Source organism: Pyxicephalus adspersus, chromosome 12 (assembly GCF_032062135.1).
Source record: "Pyxicephalus adspersus chromosome 12, UCB_Pads_2.0, whole genome shotgun sequence".
In the NCBI taxonomy this organism is placed as follows: Eukaryota; Metazoa; Chordata; class Amphibia; order Anura; family Pyxicephalidae; genus Pyxicephalus; species Pyxicephalus adspersus.
This window is the reverse complement of record NC_092869.1, coordinates 41,013,236-41,034,098: the sequence shown is the minus strand read 5'-3', so window position 1 is coordinate 41,034,098 and position 20,863 is coordinate 41,013,236. Positions and strand designations below refer to the sequence as shown.

At 38.1% G+C, this 20,863-nt stretch overlaps 1 protein-coding gene across 1 annotated transcript in view; it reads left to right on the top strand.

Moving 5' to 3' along the window:
- Positions 1 to 19,803, top strand: part of RCOR1 (REST corepressor 1) — a 27,915-nt gene extending 8,112 nt beyond the window's left edge. The window contains exons 3-12 of the mRNA XM_072427614.1: positions 6,505 to 6,585; positions 8,130 to 8,182; positions 9,482 to 9,643; positions 10,515 to 10,633; positions 11,960 to 12,044; positions 13,212 to 13,400; positions 14,023 to 14,100; positions 14,335 to 14,392; positions 15,328 to 15,557; positions 16,270 to 19,803. Coding sequence (XP_072283715.1) covers positions 6,505 to 6,585; positions 8,130 to 8,182; positions 9,482 to 9,643; positions 10,515 to 10,633; positions 11,960 to 12,044; positions 13,212 to 13,400; positions 14,023 to 14,100; positions 14,335 to 14,392; positions 15,328 to 15,557; positions 16,270 to 16,308 — 1,094 coding nt within the window. The 3' untranslated portion in view covers positions 16,309 to 19,803. The remainder of the gene's footprint in view (positions 1 to 6,504; positions 6,586 to 8,129; positions 8,183 to 9,481; positions 9,644 to 10,514; positions 10,634 to 11,959; positions 12,045 to 13,211; positions 13,401 to 14,022; positions 14,101 to 14,334; positions 14,393 to 15,327; positions 15,558 to 16,269) is intronic.
- Positions 19,804 to 20,863: the final 1,060 nt, after the last annotated feature.

The window sequence follows — 20,863 nt, the reverse complement described above, 5'->3', positions numbered from 1 at the left end:
TCTCAATGTTACTTCAAAAATCATGGCAAAGTGTTCAGGGGTTTTAAAATATTCCAAGTACAATGTGCACTCCCAGAATCCTGCGTCATTCAATCTTCTTTCAGAATTTTACATTATTTGTTTCTCCCTTTGTCTGAGAAACATTGACATTTTTTTTAACCTCCATTGGGTTACAATAACCCCGTTATATATTTAACACACAGAACGCTGCCTTCCGGACTGTCCTTGCTATTGTAGAAGTGATGTTTCTATGACCTTGCTGTGAATATTCTTGTTCTTCTATACACACAGATTCGTTGCTTGCTTATTCTTTATCTGGAGCTAACACATTCATTTTTTTGCTGGCTACTTCCTCTATAAGACCATGTGCTCAGCCGGTGAAGCCATTGATGGCTGTCGGCGCATCTTTAACTAGAACTGAAACACATCATTTCCTTAGCAATAAAAAAAGAGGATTTCAAGAGCACAGACAGTCCACAGATTTGCAGCAGCACTGCTAGCAAGATAGCTGAACTCTGCATTGTAATGTATGTTCCCGAAGGAAAATGCGTTCAACACCCACAAATATCCTGATAATACCAGCCTAGAAATACAATGACATACTTGCTGTGCTCTGGAAGTTCTTTGAAATAATTATTTATAGCTTCTTTGTGCTGGTAATTCAATAAAACTGAATCATGATGCTATGCAATTCTTTCATATACATTTCTTAAATGTGCAAATTCTGATTTAATATAAGTAATATCTTGTTTTGCACCTCTATATTTACTATGCTGTTTTGGACCCTCCTATTTCCTATGTTGTAACAGTTCTGCAGTATTTTATTCTTCAAGCACTAATGCAGGAAATGCATATACAGGGAAGTAGTTTAGTACGCTAAAGGAAGATTAAACAGTAAAGAATCAACCCATCCGCCCCTATTTCTTTATAAAAAAAAAATACAAATGCTGTTAAAGCCAAGAAAAACAATAAGTAAACTTTAATTGAAGAAGGAAATCTGCAGGATTTTGACAGGTCATGTGACAGGGATCGCCTGAAGTTCTCCCCATGAAGGGCAGCAAAGGTTCCCTCTGGTGCTCTACATTTTTAATATAAACCATACAATTGCAGGCTCAGTGCAGAGTATTTGCTGCAACGGCTTGGAAAATGGATACAAATCGATGTACTAAACGGAACTCTAAACAACTAGATTTTTCCATTGCATGTGGCTGACAAACAAATCCCATTATTCCCATGGGTTTCCTCATGCATGGACTAATTACATTTCAGCCTATAACTGACCTTTTATTAAGACAACTTTTTTTTAACCCAGGCTACATACAGCAGAGACAACGATAAGCTTGCTTACCACTGTCATGCATTTGTGACCTCAATACTAGTGGAAAGCTCTCTGCCTTTTATAAAGCATTTTATTTTCTCTCCGGTATTGACACAACTTGAGAAAGAATTGATTTTCTCCAGTTATTGAGCTGAGCTATTTTTACGTTTCCTGTTTTGAGTTGTCTAAACCGAACGCTATGTTGCTACTTTTAGGTATATTTTACAAATTGTAAATACTTTGTTGGATGGGATATTGGTCTCGGTTCTGGTTTATGACTTTATGATTCTGGTGGCCGTTGCTGTGATAAAGGTAAAGTGTTCTGGTGGCAAATTAGGGGGAAAATGGCTTTTGTTTTGCTGTGACCTGTCGTGAATTTCTTACCAAAGACATGGATGATCAAACTCCAGTGCTGTGAGGCGTAGGTGCAATTGAATTTGTTGCACATGTAGCAGGACACTGGTGTGCACACCAATAATGTCATCCCAAATAACATTTTATTGCTCCCAACATGGATCGTGAGAGTCCCCAATGAAGATTCCCACTGCTCTGATCTTTTACACCATCACTAGGCCCATCCAGGGTGAAACATGCAGGGGCAGGTAGATCTTTGTTTTGAACTTTCTCTGAGAGCAATTAAAATTCTGTTTGGGGTGACATGCTCGGTGTTTGCCCCAGTTTGTCCAGCGACTGAATGCTGCACACACATGGCAAAAGCTCAGCAGAAAAGTGGAATTACCAGGTATTGGTTGGAGAAGACTTTTTGCTATCTGTCCCTGAGCAATAATCTCCACATCCAAAAGAATTGCTTTTTGCTGCATTGTTGTATTATTATTATTATTATTATTATTATTATTATTATTATTAATTTTATTTATTAATATTCGCCAACATATTACGCAGTACAGTGCATTAAATAGGGGTTGCAAATGACAGACAGATACAGACAGTGACACAGGAGGAGGAGAGGACCCTGCCCCGAAGAGCTTACAATCTGAGAGGTGGGGGAAGTATCACACAATAGGAGGGGGATATAGAATGGTGGGTAAGGCGTGAGGGTTTAGGAGACAAAAGAAGACGGGTAGGCAAGTATGAAAAGATGGGTGAGTTAGCTTTTAAATGAGCAAAAAGTAGTAGCAAGCCGAATAGCATAAGAAAGACCATTGCAGAGAGTCGGGGCAGCTCTAGAAAAGTCTTGAAGCCGTGCGTGAGATGAGGTTATGAGTGGGGAAGTCATTAGTAGGCCATCGGAGGAGTGGAGAGAGCGGCAAGGGGAGTATTTTTCTATCGGAAGAAAGGTAAGTTGTATAATACATAGACATGATCAGTTGCATGGCCTTCTTTTTACAGGACTGTGTGCGGCCACCTTTGCCCTGAAAAACGTGTTGCCTTGCGTCCCTTTAGTTGTACAATTAGAACAGAAGCTGCCATCTGGTTGCAACATCTCCACATCAACACACCTCTACATTCTGTATTGTATATCGTCAATGTTGTTGTTGTTGCTTTTTTGAAGTCAAGGAAACTCGTCTGATAATGTGCCGGTGGAGGCTGCCATTAGCGACCTGAAAATTGTAGTTGTCTGACTTTTATGATTCAGTGGCTTCATTACTTTTACTTCTCTGACCCTGAAACAAGCATGCAGATTTGGAAATGTGGACTAAAGTCTGCTGGCTTCATAATCTGCTTAATTGTTCTGTGTTGGCGATTGAAGAAGTCTGTTTACCATGACAACCAGGGAAGTAAAACTTTTTAGAATGAAATCGGTAGTGGCGCCATCTATTCTCCCCCTTCTGAATATTTTTATAGGAAATGCATTCACTTCATTTTGGCTGCACGAATTGATCAATCAGCAAAATTATTACCAACCACTGTGAAGTGGACCTGTCTAAAGCTAAACTGCTTTGGGCATTTTATGAACAGAAGAAATGCATCAGCTTTAATTCTCACAGAAATAAACACTATTAATTCTTGCCTGCCCCCATTCCGTGCAAGCACTGCCATGTTTTTTTATTTATTTTTTTTCCTTCGTTCTTCAATTTGGCCATCCGGATTGGCCAAGCTGAGATAATGACATTTCTACAGAGACATTTAGGATTTCATTCAGCAGCTGCAGTGGGGAAGCCAGGATGTTCCGGTTATCCCTGCAACTAATGCTGAGCTGCAAATGTGCAGCTCGGCAAGTTTTAACAATTAAAGGAAGCAATCAGGGATCACCACACTTGAGGCCTCCTATCAAATCAGCCATCTCTGTTCTAACCTCCCTCCAAAACCTCGCCCAAAAATAGTTGACATTAACCCTTCATTCATTTACTGAATCAGAAGAGCTATTTTACCGGGCCTGTATGTAAATATAGTGGGACTCCGCTTTTTCTGCTGAATGTTGCTAGAACAAAAAAACTTAGTGCTGCAGAGGAATTTTATTTTAAATCTTAATTGTAATTTTAAAAAATTAGCCTAGTAAGGAGAAAGCTTGCCAAAATGGGCTGTATATGTCACCTAGCTTTGGCTTTGCATATTATCTTGGAAGCTAATAAAGAACAACAGCAGATTGACTTGCACATTTTTGGATTGTAATCTCTGTCTATGTTAACTAAGCGAACTTGATGTTAATTCACAATTGCTTTTGTTACTTTTTTTCCGAGCTAAACTTTGCAATGTAATTTTATGCATGTACTAAAAACTTCAGGCTTCTCTACTGTGCTGAAATTGCTTACTAAGATTTCTCTGAACACCTGTAAGTATCTCGGTCAGATAGATCTCACATCACTTCCTGGCTGGAGGACATCGGCATCATCTGGCCTGACCTTTTTGCTGTTTTCCACTGAATCCAATGGAAATGCACTAAAATGCTGTTGGATAACGCACATTGATTTACCTCTCCCTTCTTTGTCCAAAGCCGAACTCCAACCCAAAACCGCCAAGATACAATAAAAACACCTTTGCTTTAGTGCTGGTTACAACAAAATGTCTTCCAGGATGAATGGTTGCCAACACAATGTAGTTCTCTTCCTCTGTGCCCAGGCTGTGATATACCCACCCCTAGCAAGTTACTGGACCTTGAAGGAAAAGGAAAACGGTGATCAGCTCATCTGTGTCACTCTCACCGCTCCTCCAATCAACATTCTCTTTTCAGCTCCTTGGCAAAAGGATTCTCAGAGCACTATGAACAGCTCCATTTGACGCAAATCTGACATTGAGCCCTTTGGCGAGCAAAGAATCACAGCTGCTGGAAGCCATAGATTTCCTACAGCAAAAATTTCGGTAAAAGAATACTAGAGCTCCATCTGTTGGCTGTAAATAAAACAATAAATTATTTTATAGCATTTCATATTTAATTTCAACTTAATATAAAAGTTCTGTAATAGGAAAGAAAGGCTTAACCACAGTTCCCATTAACTTAATTAATTTTTTAGTCGTAGCAATACATTGGAAAATATTGTTCTTTCCATCTTTGCTGATCAGCCCAGGTGTCTTGCTCTGATTTCTTACAGCTCAGCCGTTTGTTTCTTGTATTGTGAAGGTAAAAGATCTGTGTAAAAACGGCACTTGGAAACTGCTATCTGATGCCCAGATTGCAAAGCCTGAGGGCTCATTCACTCTGGCTTTGTTATTTTGCATTGTGCAAGATTGCAGAACACAAGAAATTCTCAGATGAGCTCTGCATTACAGCACTTTTTGTGCATGTGTTGCAGTTATGGGAACCCTGTGGGTACCTTTGCATGGTTAAAATGTTCTTACAAGAATCTCACTGTAGCAACCGGTGAAATTGTGATTGTAAATCAGTTGCCCAAAGTCATATTTCCATTGCATTATCTATCACCTGTCCTTTCTTGGATCACCAGAGACCTATCTGCCATTGTAAGCTTTTTCTCATCTTTTGGCTGTCAACCCTCCTCCACCCATTTCTTTAATATCAATCCTTAAATAAAATTAAAGATCCAGGGAAAAGCATGAATGTATTAATTATTAATATTCTGATACACAGTTCCATCTATGTGTTTGCAGAGAGCTCATCACCCAATGTCTCTCTATACATAAACCTTTAGGGGGTTTATTTTCTAGAAAAAATAGTTTTGGTAGATGGACCTTTTAACTTTTTATTAGATAATGAACACGCTTCAGATGGAACAATTAGTGGATTTGGGGGATGCAAAGCATTTAGTTTGCAGGCACTTAAACTGGAGAGGGCCAGGGTGCAGTGATTTTTAATTCAGCTTTGCATAGAAGTTCTGGTCTATATAGCTGTGAATACAATCACACTGCCCCCTAGAGGCACAAAATGATAGCAACTTTTCTTTTTTATGTTAACACAACACTGTGTTGTGCAATGCATTTTTTTCTAATTGTCACAAAAACCAGGGTTGTGGGTTTGATATATTTTTGCTGAATTCAGTACTCATTTATTCTCTATGGGGAGAAGCTTCATGTAGCGTATCCCGAGAGTCGGCGGTTGCTTAGCACGAGGAAGCATGAAACTCATTGCATCCTCATGGTCAGTGCAAACTTAGCCTAAAAGTTTGGATCCTGACCTCTCTCTTCCCTTTTTTTTCTCTGAAAGTACATATACATTCTACCAGTCACTCCTAGCCGACCATGCACCATTTTCAAATGATCAAAATCCATTGAGGTCTCCAGGACTTCATGGGACTGTACATAGAAAAGGTCAATTTGTTTAAAATATTTGTATGATCGCATATCTAAATGTCATTATCTCAACCCTATCCTATTACCAGCAGCATCTGTCTGTGCTATAGGTTCCTTGTGTGTTGTAATTCTTTTGCCTGGAAAATAATTACCTGATTTTAATGTTGATGCTTTGTGTCTTCCAAAATCTTATCTGATCACTGCCCTATTTAATGTATGGCGCTGTATAATATGTTGGCGCTAGATAAATCATGTTTAATAATATTTGCAGAACACTCTGTTGTTTGCTTACCTTGCAAGTTGTGAACAGAGATGGGCGGAATTGGGGATTCTCATTTGTGTTCCCAGTTCTTTCCAAACGGATGAAGTTTTCCTCCTTAAAATATCCATATATTGTAATTCTAAATAATTTAGCAACTTGTTTGTCTTAGAACTTCTGAATGTCCTGTTATAACTGCATTACTGTTCTGCGTTTATTTTACAATGTAAAACTTGAATCGTACAAACCTTATTCATTTTTTTTTTATTTTTTTTTTTTTTAGAAGTGGCAAAAACCTGTCAAGAACGTGAGAACCTAGGCATGCTAGTATGGTCTCCTAACAAGAATTTGTCAGAAGCCAAATGTAAGTAAAGACCAATAACATCCTATTATGTAAAGCTTTGCTCTCTATACCATTTGTACTGCTTAGGCATTAATTTCTTTCCCTGCATTTTTTTAAGTCTAAATATACCAAAAATACTTATAATGTATGGTATTTTTTAAAAATGTTGTGCAAGCTGAGCAATTACTGATGGACTCCAGTGTACCAGAGCTGTGTAAATCTATAAATTCTTGAAATGCTGAGGGTGCATTGCTGACCATACCTGGAATGTGCACACTTCAGGCATCTTGCCACTAGGTGGCAGACTTATTTTATGCCAAAACATTTGTGTGAAAAAAGTTCATTTTCAGCTTTTGAATACTGCAGTCGACTAAGCATTTGTAAACCCACTCCCTGTACTGTTCAATGTAATGCAGTGACTATGCTATGCTTTTTATATTCTTTGTATTTATTAGCTCCAACACATTATGAAGTTCTGTCTGTTAAGCAGGGGTTGCAAATGACACACAGATACAAACTGTGACAAAGGAAGAGGGGTGGACCCTGCCCAAAAGAGCTTACAGTCCAAGAGGTTTTTCAGCATTTATTGTGTAATCACATAACTGCACAATCATCATTATTATTAAGAATAAACAGTATTTCTATAGCGCCAACATATTATGCAGCGCTGTACATTAAATAGGGCTTGCAAATGACAGACTAATACAGACAGTGACACAGGAGAAGAGGACCCTGCCCTGAAGAGCTTACAATCTTGGAAGTGGGGAAAGTAACACACAATAGGAGGGAATCATCACAATGTCTCCTCTGCACATTGTATTCTGTATCTTCTAAGCAGAAGAAGAAGAAGGATGCAAACTGACCATGCCAGCAGAGATCGGTTTTCATTGTTGACTTTGTCAGAATGTAACGGGGTGACAGACAGAAGGTATTTGAGTTTGCTTGCCCATGGCGGGTATTAGTATTTATATGGTTCCAAGATATTACATAGTGCTGTACATCAAATAGGGGTTGAAAATGACCAACAGATACTAACACTTAAGGTGGAGAGGCAAACTTTGCACCCTGTACCCAGTTTAGTTTACTTCTAGCTGTTGTGCTGCCTGCCCTAAAGCTAAAAGCTCCTTGTCACAGGTCATTATATTATGAAATTGACTTCAGTTGAAATGTTGCCACAATCTCTGGGGTGCAGGTTCTATTTCTGGCTGACTATCAGGCAGTACTGCCCCACAAAATAACTGCCTGAGTTTGGAATATATCATTGCCATCAACTGATCGAGTGGGACTCTTGTTAATGTTCGGTGTACGCTTCTTGGGGCTAGTTTGCCATTTATTGTAGACTTTACCCTATTACAAAAATGTAAATATGATTTAACTATAGAACTTTCTCAGTTAAGATTTTAAATGAGCCAAAATCATTTTTCCCCTGTGATACTTTGAAAGAGCTAAAAGATATGTTAATAGACCCGGAGGGCTTGTTATGGAAACACTGTACTGATGCATTCTAATGTATCCAAATGATATGGAACACTTTCATTAACTGAAACTTTTCTGTTGCTTTTTAGTGGATGAATATATCTCTGTTGCTAAAGAAAAGCATGGATATAACATGGAGCAGGTATTTATTTATTTTTTTTCCCATGTGATTGCAGTTATTTAAGTACTTGACCATGTAGTATATAAAAAAAATCCAGCTCTAGAAAAGAGGCAACTTACCTCTCTGCTTGCTGGCAAGTGAAAACCATTTCATGCACAGTTAGAAGCTCCACTGCTATTCGGCACTTCCAAGTGTGTTAGATATTGTTTTACCTGCAGGGCACTGTGATTCCCCAATGTTAAAACTGTGGGGTGCATGAATTTATTAAATAGATCATACTTAATGAATAACAATAAAACACTACATGGGGAAACAGGTTGAAGAAAAGTTTGTTACCAAACAGTAAATGTTTTGTTTTCAGAGTTGCACACAAAAAAATATTTTCATGTAAAAATTAATAGAATACCAACGTACAACTTTTCTGCAGCAATGGAAGTAAATTTAGCCTTAAAAGTTAATGGTAAACGTTGACAACATTGAGCATTGTTGAAATGTTTTTCCTGAACCTGATGACTTTACATTGCTGATTCTACACTGCAGGGAAGTAGAATATTGCTCTCATTATGGTGACATAAGGACAAATAGGAAGGGAAAACATAGGGACCATTATAGCCATGTAGGTGTTTCCTTTGGTGGGATTGCAAAAAAAAAAAGCCAGGATGTTGGTGAGTACAGCTTTCTACATTATCAAACGCTACCTGGAGACTCTAACTACAGCAAGTGTGCTAGAATTAAGGGCTCATCAGAATCAGTCACATTTCTAAGCCATGCATAATTATAGTCTGAGCCAAGAAATCAAAACTGAACTCTTTAGGTCTCCACGCATTTGTTTCTGTTAGGTCAGATCAGAAGGAAGCTTGCTGGTCCAGGGGTCTTTTCTTGGTTTCACAGTCTGGCAATTTGCCCGCAGTGACCAATATACAAACCTAAGGACTATGGTAGGATTTGGCATCACTTTGTAATGCCCCCCTAGTCCCAGCAAGATGATGGCCTAATTAAGTTTTTCCCTGTGATACTTAGAAAGAGCTGAAAGATATGTCAGATTTTATCATCCCCCAATAGTATTTATGTGCTCACACTTTAGAGTTCATTGGGAGTTTAAAGAGACTTGGTCTTTTCCTGGGCTTTATATATTGTGTATGTATATCTACATTTTAATATTTTGTCCAATCTTAGGCAGGTGTGATCTTTTTTTATGTACTTCTCAGATCTTTTATTGTACCTCCAGTGTTCTTCTCATTTCTTTGCATGTAAACATTGGCTGCTAAGTCTATGAAGCATCTTACAGCTCCGGCTTACACTTACGTGCTTCCCTTGCAGGCACTTGGCATGCTGTTCTGGCACAAACATAACATAGAGAAATCACTGGCAGACTTACCTAACTTCACCCCATTTCCTGATGAATGGACTGTAGAGGACAAGGTCCTGTTTGAACAAGCTTTTGGCTTTCACGGAAAAACGTTTCATAGGATCCAGCAGATGGTAAGTACTGCACGCTTCTGAAAACAGTGATTGGCACGTTCACTCAATTACAGATCGGAACTGGCAATCATTGCACAAGATTACCTGTAATCACCTGACAGCGTGTGTGTGTTTTTTTTTTTTTCTAGTATTGCGTTTTGCAAGACTGTAGTAAGACGGAGACTTCTTTTTCTGTAGAAATGCCCTGCTTGTGTGTTATCCCTAAATCCCAAGTCTAGTGTGTGTGTGTGTGTGTGTGTGTGTGTGTGTGTGTGTGTTTTTAAGTTAGGTAGACCTAAACTGAAATATAATGAAACCTGCCTGCAACAGGTACTGTGAACTACCCTTTTTTGATTCTTTGCCCTTCAATTCCAATGAGGGATGGCACAGTTAAGTACCTGTTCATTCCGAGTATAGAGGACCATCATATTCCTTCACATTCTAATGTCGGCACTGGTGATTGACCCAATTTCAGCCAGCTGCTGTTTGGCCCACGCAGTCCTTTCACATTGGAGGAATGGACGAAAGTCTGCAGCCCGGTGCTGTCTTCCAATATAGTAACCTGGGACTTTGCACAGGGCTTCCTGCCTCCCAATGGCTGATTCTAGTGGTGGCAGAATGAATGAAAGGTAACTAATGCTGGAGACAGGACACTAATTTCAATTGGTGTGTCATAATATGGAAAAAAAAAAGTATTCCCCTATTGAAATACCCGTAAATTAATCTTTTACAATGTTGTATCATTGCATCTGAATACAGCTTTACTGTGCAGTGAATAAACCTCTGTGACTGTGTATTGTGCCGATCTTGGTGAATTTATGGCCTTCAACTGCTTCAAGTCCTCTAAATTATTCTGCTCTCTCCCAACTAAATCTTTCCTTGTTATTTCTAGCTTCCTGATAAATCTATTGCCAGCCTAGTAAAGTTTTACTATTCCTGGAAAAAGACTCGCTCTAAGACCAGCGTGATGGATCGCCATGCTCGCAAGCAGAAGCGTGAACGGGAAGGAAGGTTAGTTCTAATGAAAGGATTGAGAAATGGCAGCTGTGTGTGTGTTTGTGTCTGTCTGTCTGTCTATATATATATATATATATATATATATATATATATATATATATATATATATATCCCCTCAGTGAAAGGATAACTGTAATTTAAAATGCAGATATTCCTGCTCCACCTGCAATGTATATGTGAATAACACTTCCTGTCTGGAATGTGCCATTCATTATGGCCTGGCTCCGGTCGTGCAATGTATACAAATGACTCCATATGCCTCCCTCCAAAAATAGACCCTGTTTTCTTTTGTACTCCATGAGAACTGGACCTGGGTGTAAACTCAGAAACAAAATCCCTTTCACGTTTACATTTCAAATGGGTAGCAATGAATATCTGTACTTTACTTTAAAAGTACAGTTATCTTTTAAGCACTGCTGGAATAGATAAAAAATGGTCTTCGAATCACTGGGGGAAAATTTCCATAGCAACATAATGTTCTGTTAACCGCCAGTATTATCTGTAGTGCTAGTGGCTCTGTCAATTACATGCTGCATTGAGAGAGCATAGTCGAATGCCGGCATATATAAGTTCTGCTTGTCTTTCAGAAGGAAGCAATCAGAGTATCCGTTTCCCTCACTAATGGTAGACTTTGTTATACAAATATACAATCTGTGTCTTAGAATTGCAGACATATCCTGCTGCCTACATACTCAGGCCAATGTACTGTAGGCTGTCCTGGGACCTGAAGTCTTTGGACGCCATGTATTCCAATCTGAATCATCCTCTGTTCCCTCCCATGCCTGCTAGCCCATCATTGTGTGTGGCTTTGCTATCTATTGGCTTGTTGGTGAGAAACCCTCACTGCGTCCGTTACATCACTTCACCATGATGAGGTAGCCCTGTATGGTTCCAAAAACATCACATTTATTTTAGACTTTCATTATGAACAATAAGGACAAAACCCCCACTCCTTCCCACAACTCCTCATCTCCCCTCTTATTGTGTGAAACTTCCCCCACCTCCTAGATTGTAAGCTCTTCTGGGCAGGGTCCTCTCCCACTCCTTTGTCACTGACTGTATTTGTCTGTCATTTGCGTAATATGTTGGCGCTATATAAATCCTGTTGTTTATTATTATCATTATCTTTATTATTATTAATAATAAAAGGCATGTCAGTAACATGTTTTTTAAAGTATGATGCCATCCAACTGTTGGATGCTGCAGAATACTATGTGGGTAATGTGTAAAGAAGAAGAAAATCCATTAAGTTTGAGGATTAGTTGTGTTTTTAAAATTTTACCAGTCTGTTGCCAAAAAGTTTCCCTTCTTTTTTGGTAGTGGCGATGAGATGGAGGAACCAGTCACTAACAACCCTACTGACATGGAGGTTGATCCACAAAAAGAACCCAAGAAAGAAGCAAGTGTACGTTTACGTAATTTTTCTGGTGCCAGATTGGTTTGGCATTGCACATTTCCATACTTCAGGCTATAGTTTTGGAAAATGCAGATATCGGAAAACTTTGCCATCCCCGATATTCAGAACATGTTGAAACTTCATTCCCTCTACAGGAGGATCCTTGGATAGGTCTGCATGATAATGGCAGCATTATTCATTGATGCCTTCAGTCACCAGATCTTTTCATGTCACCTCAATTTTTTGTGTATGTTTTAGAGCTAATGTTGAAAGCAATTCTGACAGCAAAACCACGTAATGATAGTCCCGGTAAAGAAGTAGTTAAGTACTTGATTCACTCTCACTGGTAAACTTGTCTCTAATCCAGAGAAATCTCTGAAGTCTGTTCATAAATCAACACTTCAATGAGTGCCAGTCCATGGCCCTTTTGCATAACAGAATGGTTCCTCCTGCCAACTTCCATGCCACCTGTACCAATATGGGGGTTTGTGAGAGAAACAACACAGCGCAGCAGTTTGAAGTTCAGATACTTAGGACTGCCTAGGTCTGCAGCAGAGAGTAAACTTTACAAAATGTAACTGTAGCTTTATACTGATTTTATTTTTTGAGGGGTATGACAGAACTTTTAGGAAGGCCAGACCCCTAATATACTTGCAAGTTAAATGAATAAAATAATACGTTTCAAAATTTGCCTTGCTTAAAATGTGTGGGTGTTTGCATCTATTTTTACTTCTGGCCTTTTATAACGCGCGTTTTGGGCTTATTTTGATGAACAGAAATGGCAGAACTTTTTGTTCATTTTGAATGATGCCAATCAACTTGTGTTTTAATTGGCAGCTAGCTTTTTGTGAGCTAATACTGAAACATTTTATTTCTTGCTGTTCTGCACATATTCGCCATTCACAAGCTAAAATCAAGTTAGCCAATTAGTCACCACAGAGAAAGCGGATTGTGCTGCCAGTCTTTTTGTGCTGTTATTTTGGTGATTCTTTCTGCTACAATTGTTTAATATTGAAGAACAGAAAAACCTCATTAACATTACATAAGTCAAGTTTACTGGGGCTTCTATCTCCAAAGCAGGACCTTGTACAAGAAAGTATAATAACACTTTAGGCTAAAGTACCTCTGTAAGTGACTATTAGCCATTTACTTATTGGCTTTTTTATGTCTGCACAGCCTCCGAAGAATGAGATACAGGTGAAGAAAGAGAAATACCCATCTAACGCTAAAAACAGAGCCAAGCGGAAGCCTCCGAAGGGGATGTTTTTATCTCAAGAAGATGTAGAAGCCATCTCCGCCAACGCCAATGCTGCTACCACTATGCTTAAACAGCTGGATATGGAACTGGTCTCCATTAAGAGACAGGCAAGTGCCACTTCATCTTCAGCTACAAGGGGAAAAGATTGGCTTTATTTGGAACTGTTTAGGGTCTTTATTCATTATGTGAAAAGCTAAACATGACATGACTACTTTAGTCTATTCATTTGATCCTTTTGACATTCACTTATTAAATATTTCTCTAGCTTTCTAGCTACTGTGTAGCATATCCACCCTTGTTTCCCTGTATACCCTGCTTAGGGTTGTTTTCCCATTAGTTAGCTTTCAGCACTGCCAAGTCATCCAAATAGCAAGGACAAAAACAGTGTTTTTTCAAGCTTTTAATATGTTCATAGAATAAAAATTTAGATAAGTACTGAATTTTAGTTGCACTGGAAAGAAGTGATATACAAATCATTAACTTTAAAAGACTAGCCTTAACTGTGGTACAAATATACATACATAAATACATTCTCCACTACAATTATCAGAATTCTGTCCAGTATGCCTTATTGTTTATTGCATGTGAATATCAGAAGCATATAAAAACTAAATATTGATAGAATTTAAGGGCATTTTGATATTTTGGTCCCTAAAGTTGAGCCATTTCTTTTATGCAACTGTTATATTTATCCAGGTTAAAATATATAATGTTTATATATTTTTTTAGATTCAAAATATCAAACAAACAAATAGTGCACTCAAGGAGAATCTACAGGGTGGAGTTGAAGAGTGCAGAGTTACTGAGGTAAGTGCAACGTCCTTGTTAACTTTACTTAGAGGAGATCATTGAAGTACATGTGAAGATAAATTCAAATTCCTATGTTCATAAGCATGATTTAGATACACAAGGATTGTTTAAGTTGTCCAATTCTTGTCATATTATGATTTTACTTTATGTTGCAGGTTGGAAGAAGCAAACTGTAGTTTGCCTTTTATCTTATTGTGCAGTTTTCATTTTGAATATTCTTTTTTCCCTAAGGTTCCACAAAAATTCAATGCTCGCTGGACAACAGAGGAACAACTTCTTGCTGTTCAAGGTATTGAAAATTTGATTTGCTGCTTTCCTTTACACTGGTCATATAAAGCAAAGTTTTTATGTGCTTTTGTGTTACAAATATAGTGTGCTTATGATAACTGCTTTAGGTTTCTTTTGTATCCCCATAGACCTGTAAAAAATGAGAAACAGACCTGATGCAAACATAAGTTTTACACTGACACTAGCTTTCCAAATCTAGGAATTTCCAATGTAGTACTTTATAGGTGTGCAACATACTTTTAATATCTGGCATGTTGTGCGGGTAATGCACAAAGCTTTAAAAGAGTGTTTTAAGGCATGCTACCAAAATTAGATGAAAATGTATATATTTGGAACCATTTTATACAGCAGAGCTATGGCATTGTGCAGTTGGTAGATTGATTTTTCATTGATTTGTTGATATTCAGGAAATGCACTCGTTTCCTAAAGCCTTTTGTGGGCTGACCGCACACAGAGAGGATCATAAGGATAAAATACACTTCACACAAAATAAGTCAGCGTTGTGGCTCAGTGGTTAGCACTCTGGCCTGGCAGCGCTGGGTCCCAGGTTTGAATTTCAGCCAGGATCTGCATGGAGTTTGTGAGTTTCATCCAGGTACTCTGGTTACCTCCCACATTCCAAAAACATGCTGTTAGGTTAAATGGCTTCCCCCTAAAAACTGACCTTAGACTGTAATAATGACATATGACTATGGTAGGGACATAAGATTGTGAAGCCGATTTGTGGGATCCCTTTTGATGCCTTTTTTTGTGGCCAAGAATGTTGACAATTTCTCCTAACTAAAGTAAAAGAGGGAGAGAAAAAGGGTCAAGAAAACTGCACAGTTCAGCTTTGAAAATACATTTTGTGTTAATCGCTTCACTTTATTTGTTCTACAAATGCTGATCAAAGGTGTCCTATATATTATCTAACAGTTACATTTTCTTGTTTTTCAGCAATCCGAAAATATGGCCGGGATTTCCAAGCAATTTCAGACGTCATAGGGAACAAATCTGTTGTCCAAGTAAAAAATTTTTTTGTAAATTACAGAAGACGATTCAATATCGATCAGGTTTTACAGGAATGGGAGGCAGAGCACGGAAAGCCAGAGGAGAATGGCGACTGTCTTGAGAAACCCATAAAATTACCCGACACTGCTATAAAGATGTCCGATGAAGAAGACGAGGTAATACTTGTTGAATATTTTTTTTTTTTCCAGCTTTAAAAAAAAATGTGGAGATAATTTATTGAGATAAAGGCCCCCTTCCCTTTCTTAAAATGTGTTTGCAGTGCAAAAGCTTGAGGCAATTTTTGTCATGTTAGATTAGAAATATAAAATACTGTGCAAAACAGTCAGACTGAAGATATTTGCAATTCCACATAAAGGCTTAAATTCCAGGAAGATATACAAAAGTGCAGTTACCTTAGTAACTGATCAGTCCCCCGATAAAAAGTGCACATGGCTCTTCAGACTGAATTGGGGAAAAAAGGTAAATGCATGTAAGGGAAGTTTTACTGTCCATTCAGTCTTGAAATGTATGCAGCTCTGACTGGCCAGACCAGGAGCCCTGACTTTTCCCTGCTGCATTTAGTTAACATTTGGAAGTTTTGTCCCTCTCCCAACTTGTAACTGGATAGTAAAAGTGGAAAAAATGTTTGTTTCTAATTAACATCCTCTTAGTATGTCCCATTTTTCTTTCTTGTATTATGCCGTGATTGTCAAATGTCCCTGTATTGTGACCCAACTTTTCACTAACCACCTAAAAACAGCCGGGTGGTTACTGAAAAGTGCCAGGTGGTGTGCCCGGCAAAAAGGCTTTGGGAGAAAACTGCATTATTTGCAACAAATTGCATTCTCTTTGATTTTTAATGTGTTTTTTTTTTTTTTTTTTTTACAGCAGGGCTCCCCTCTTGATGTCAGATATTCTTCATCATGAGAAACAAGAACTTTCTTGTCTTGACTACTTAATTTGCCCGGAACTTCAGGTATTACAAGGACTCGACCAGCTATGCTCATCATGCGTTGTGGACAAGCAGCTATTTACCAAAAAGGCAACCAACTTTTGGCCCTTTTAACATATCTGCCTTAAATCGCCTCCTGTCCTCCCACAGATGGCTTTTTGCTCTCATCGCCGAGGATAAACACAGTCATCAGCATCTTCTCGTATTGGGGCAATCTTCCCTATTCATCTTGTAAATACTTACCCCCTGTTAAAAAAAAAAAAAAAAAATGTTCCAGCTGTCCGTCGTCAGTTCTGCATGAACCTTTTTTTTTTTTTTTTTTTTTTTTTTTTTTTTTGAATGATGTAAAATTCAGCATTAATCAGAAGAAAGCTCATATACAGGAAATCCTGTAACCCTTTTTCAGTGTATTTTCCTTTAAAAACTTTATATGCTAAGGTTCAAAACTTGGTTTCAAAGTAAGTTGTCCCCCCATTAATGAACGTTTATCTTATGAACTCCTTCTTTCACAAATCTTATTTTGGAATAATCGAATTTCAAAATTGCCACGTCTGGTGGTTTCCATGGGCGCTTGTCTGCATTCTGCTAGTTTTTTTTTTCTCTTGAATTGTGTTATAAGTATGTCTGTTATTTAAATAAGACTTTTCATCTTTTGGTTTGTCCTCACTCTCCCTGTTAATATCTTTCTATCCCGTGTCCCCGTGTGTGGTTTTCTGCCATACCACTCTGTGCTCTGCCAGAGCTGCTTTATATATGTTCCTTTCATGTACGGCATGCTGCTAAGGTAAGAGTCCTGTGACCCAAGCAGGACTGAACTGAGCCATATCCTAAGGCAACAGAATTCATTGCTCAAACTGAAATAGGAGGAGCCAATCTTTGTGAAAGCTACACGGTCGCCCATCTCAATTTAAGTTTTGACTTTTTTATTATGTCTGCATGGCAAATGTCAATTTTAGTTAAAGCAACATTCAGAAAAGAAGAGGATTGTTACTTCTATCCCACATGTTGAGTCCATTTTTTTGCTCTTTTGCAGAGCTAATGGCTTCGCTGCTGTCCCACACTTTAAGTAGATTGATCAATTCAGCACATGGCTATCCGTCTCAAATGTCTTTACTCCAATGTGCATGCCTTGTAGATAGCTAATGTGTTTCAGCCAGTAAAGGGGCTCATTCATTTGATATTATGAAGGCTTTTTCCGGCTGAAATGCATTGTCTGCTAGGATATACTCTTTGCATTGGGATCATATATCTCTGTGCCAGATTTTATTTGGACTAAAAAAAGCTTTTGTAGACTGCTGATGTGGTCTTTTAATGCCTAAGCAGAGCTAGATGCTGTTTCCTCCCACCAATCCCCATATGCCTACAGGAGTTGGTGAAATGAACCTCAGCACTCAGCATGGACACAGTGCCCGATACCTAGAATTTTGGAATTGTAGTGTTGCTGTTTCGCTTTGTAATAGGGCCAGAAATAGACTCTCCACTTACCAGAGAAATGTTAATCTTCTCCATCAAAGTGCTTTTCTCCCAGCTCCCAAATACTACTATTTTACTATGTAAAACCTACATATTTTTTTTTATCTTCTTGTAAATAGATGTTATTCCTCTGGGAGTACAAACCCCTTGTGTAATTTTCTGAAGAATGAAAAAAAAAAAAAGTTATTTTACTTAATATAACATAATTTATTTCCATTGCAGATCATGCTTTTATTTAATCAGATGTTTTTGTTTGCATGCTTTTTCATCTGTGCCTTTCCATTTTATATCTGACTAATGAATGGTCAGCTTTGGTTTTTTTTTAAAAAAATTATGTACTGTTCTTGTTTTTTTTTTATTCTTTAGATAAAAATTATATACATCGTTTTTTTTTGTTTTGTTTTTTTGTTCATGTTGTTGGTTTTTGAGCATATTAGAATATTTATTTGATATTGATTAAAATCTCTGAGGGAGTTATGATTACAACAATAATTGTAAGTTAGGGAGATGCAGCTTCATGCCAATTCAAGGAACATTGTCAGCAGGGGAAGAGGCTGTTGTGTGAAATGCATTTGCTGACCATTTCTCTGTCGAGCACTGCTTCAACTACCTATCCTCACATTCCTGTATAGTTCAATTGCTCCTCTGCACATCTGATACTTTCCATGTATCATAAATATGCAAAATTCCGGTTCATCCAGCATGTGGAATATAACACAGTTCATGAGTCTCAGCAATTGGGACTAAAGAATTGTGAGATACTTCACTTCAGACAACACTGCCCTTCTGTAGCCAAGGGCAGAAATTGAATGAACAATGTATCAACTCTGCACTGTTCTCTGACTTGATGCTCCGCTATTCTGTTAAGGAGACTTTTTAATTGCATAGTAGTATGGTATTTGTCCCTTTTTACAGTGACTGTATTTGCAGCAAACTGTAATATTATTGCAAGGTATGATTCTTGTTAAACTCCCAAAAAAAAATTACTTGCAAGTAGCTGAGCATTAAGGTTGAGGTCACTCGGGAGTGATACTGCAGTTTTTATTTAATTAAAATTGTTGTCTTTTTATTTTCCTCTTCTCCCCTGCTGTAGGTTTTTATTTTTTCAGCATATATTTAAATGGAGATAACGCTTCTTTGTCTTTCATGTCTCTTCCTCTTCTGTCTCAAATGTGCACCCAGTACTTTTTTTTTTGTTTTCCATACATTGCAGCTCACAGTTTGGGGGGTTTCAGCATCTGAGACAATGCTATCAATCCTTAAAGTAAAAACATAGGACTAAGACTATGTACACATGTGCAATAATTGTCGTTGGAAAGGATCTTTCACAATCCTTTCCTATGACAAAAGACTGAACGATGCATAAGGAGTGTTGTACATACAATGCCTTCTGCTTTATGGAGAGGGGAGAACGACGAGGCACCCCGCAGCGGTCTCTCCCCGTAACTTTCATTACGATTGTCATCTGTGGATCCGCCAGGGCAGTCATCAGAACGACAGGCGATGAGCGCTGTACACAAGCCAGATTCTTGTCCTATATCGGCCCTTAGGTGATTATTGGACAAGAATCATCTGACATTTACGTAGCCTATGTATGGTCAGGTGCTGATCTGTAAGTCATTGCCGTGGGGAAAAGGCAAAATAATAAGTGCAAGATCCACTTACAATGAAGTGCTTTTTTGTTGCATTGGTGACCATATCTTTTCCTTTAGAATAATTACCCTCATTTAAGTGGGGAGAGATTCTGCACCCAGAACTTTTGCCATATACAGATTGTACCATTTTGTTACCAAGGTCAGAGGAAATTTAGTAAATGGTCTGTGAAGGGGTCAATTGACTCCTATTTATATTTAAAAAATTATATATATGTATATATTCCCATTTATAGAGTTCTAGCAAACTAAAACTAATTTTGCATTTCATAGTAATGAGGGTCCACATAATTCTTAATATATTAATCCTTTTTTATTATTGTTTGTAAAAAAAAAAAATAATAATTAGCTATAAGAATGTTTAAAGTGATATATTTTGCTGAAAACAGAAACGTTTTAAGGTAATGTGCAAATATATCTAGTTATATATATGCTAACTTACAACTGAAACATTTTTCTTTGGTAGGGTTTTTGCAGTTGACCTATATTTAATTTTAGGATAAGAAAGCGCCAAATTCTATTCATCACACAAGAAAATGTAAGATAATCAATACTGGTGGTTAAGTTCACCGCCATTCTGCTCAGTCTGAAATAGAGGCAGTCTCAGACTATATTTTATTACAATGTATATAAATACTGTATTTATTTTCTCCTTTTGGATAAAGGTGCAAATAGTTTAACCAAATTGTTTACTCGATTTAGGTGTGCTTATTACTCGGCGACATACGGCAGCCATTTTTTTTTCGGAGTGGCTTGATTAGGAATGTCAAGTGTTGAGATGAGTAGAAAAAGAGTAATGGTTCTTGTTGCAGCTTTTCCCCATTCCTCCATGCTGCTCTCGGAAACTGGGGAAAATTAATGAGACGGGTTTTCCATTGATACATTTTGACATGAGACCTGTAGGCAAATCTACCAAAGGGGGTTTTGCTGGTTCCCCTCAAGGCTGATTCCTAAATGGCCACCCTCATTGGAAAGCTTTGGGGGTATTTGAAGACCTTTTTAGGGGTCATCTGAGCCTTTTTGTACCCATAGTTCCAAGCAGAGCCGGTGGTCCTGTATGTGCAGTCAACTTTTTATTATATATCTTTGTGTGTGACAGGTATGGGTAAATCCCCGTTGGATTATTTTTTTGCTGTCCCCACCTTGCTAGGAAGATTTCACTTCCTGTTTCAAAGACCTAGGAGGAACAAAAATTTTAATTCTGAAGAGGTGACGCTAGAAAATGTATCCCTTTGGAGGATCTGCTTAACTCAAAATGTGTTACCTTTCACAAGTATATTTATGTCAAGGGGTTTGAATCTCCCCAGCGGGGACACAGACAGCAATAGGAACCTCACAGTACTGTCCAACTCTGTGTTAGCCTACCTTATTAACATTGGGGAACCCCTTCTATAATTAATATTTG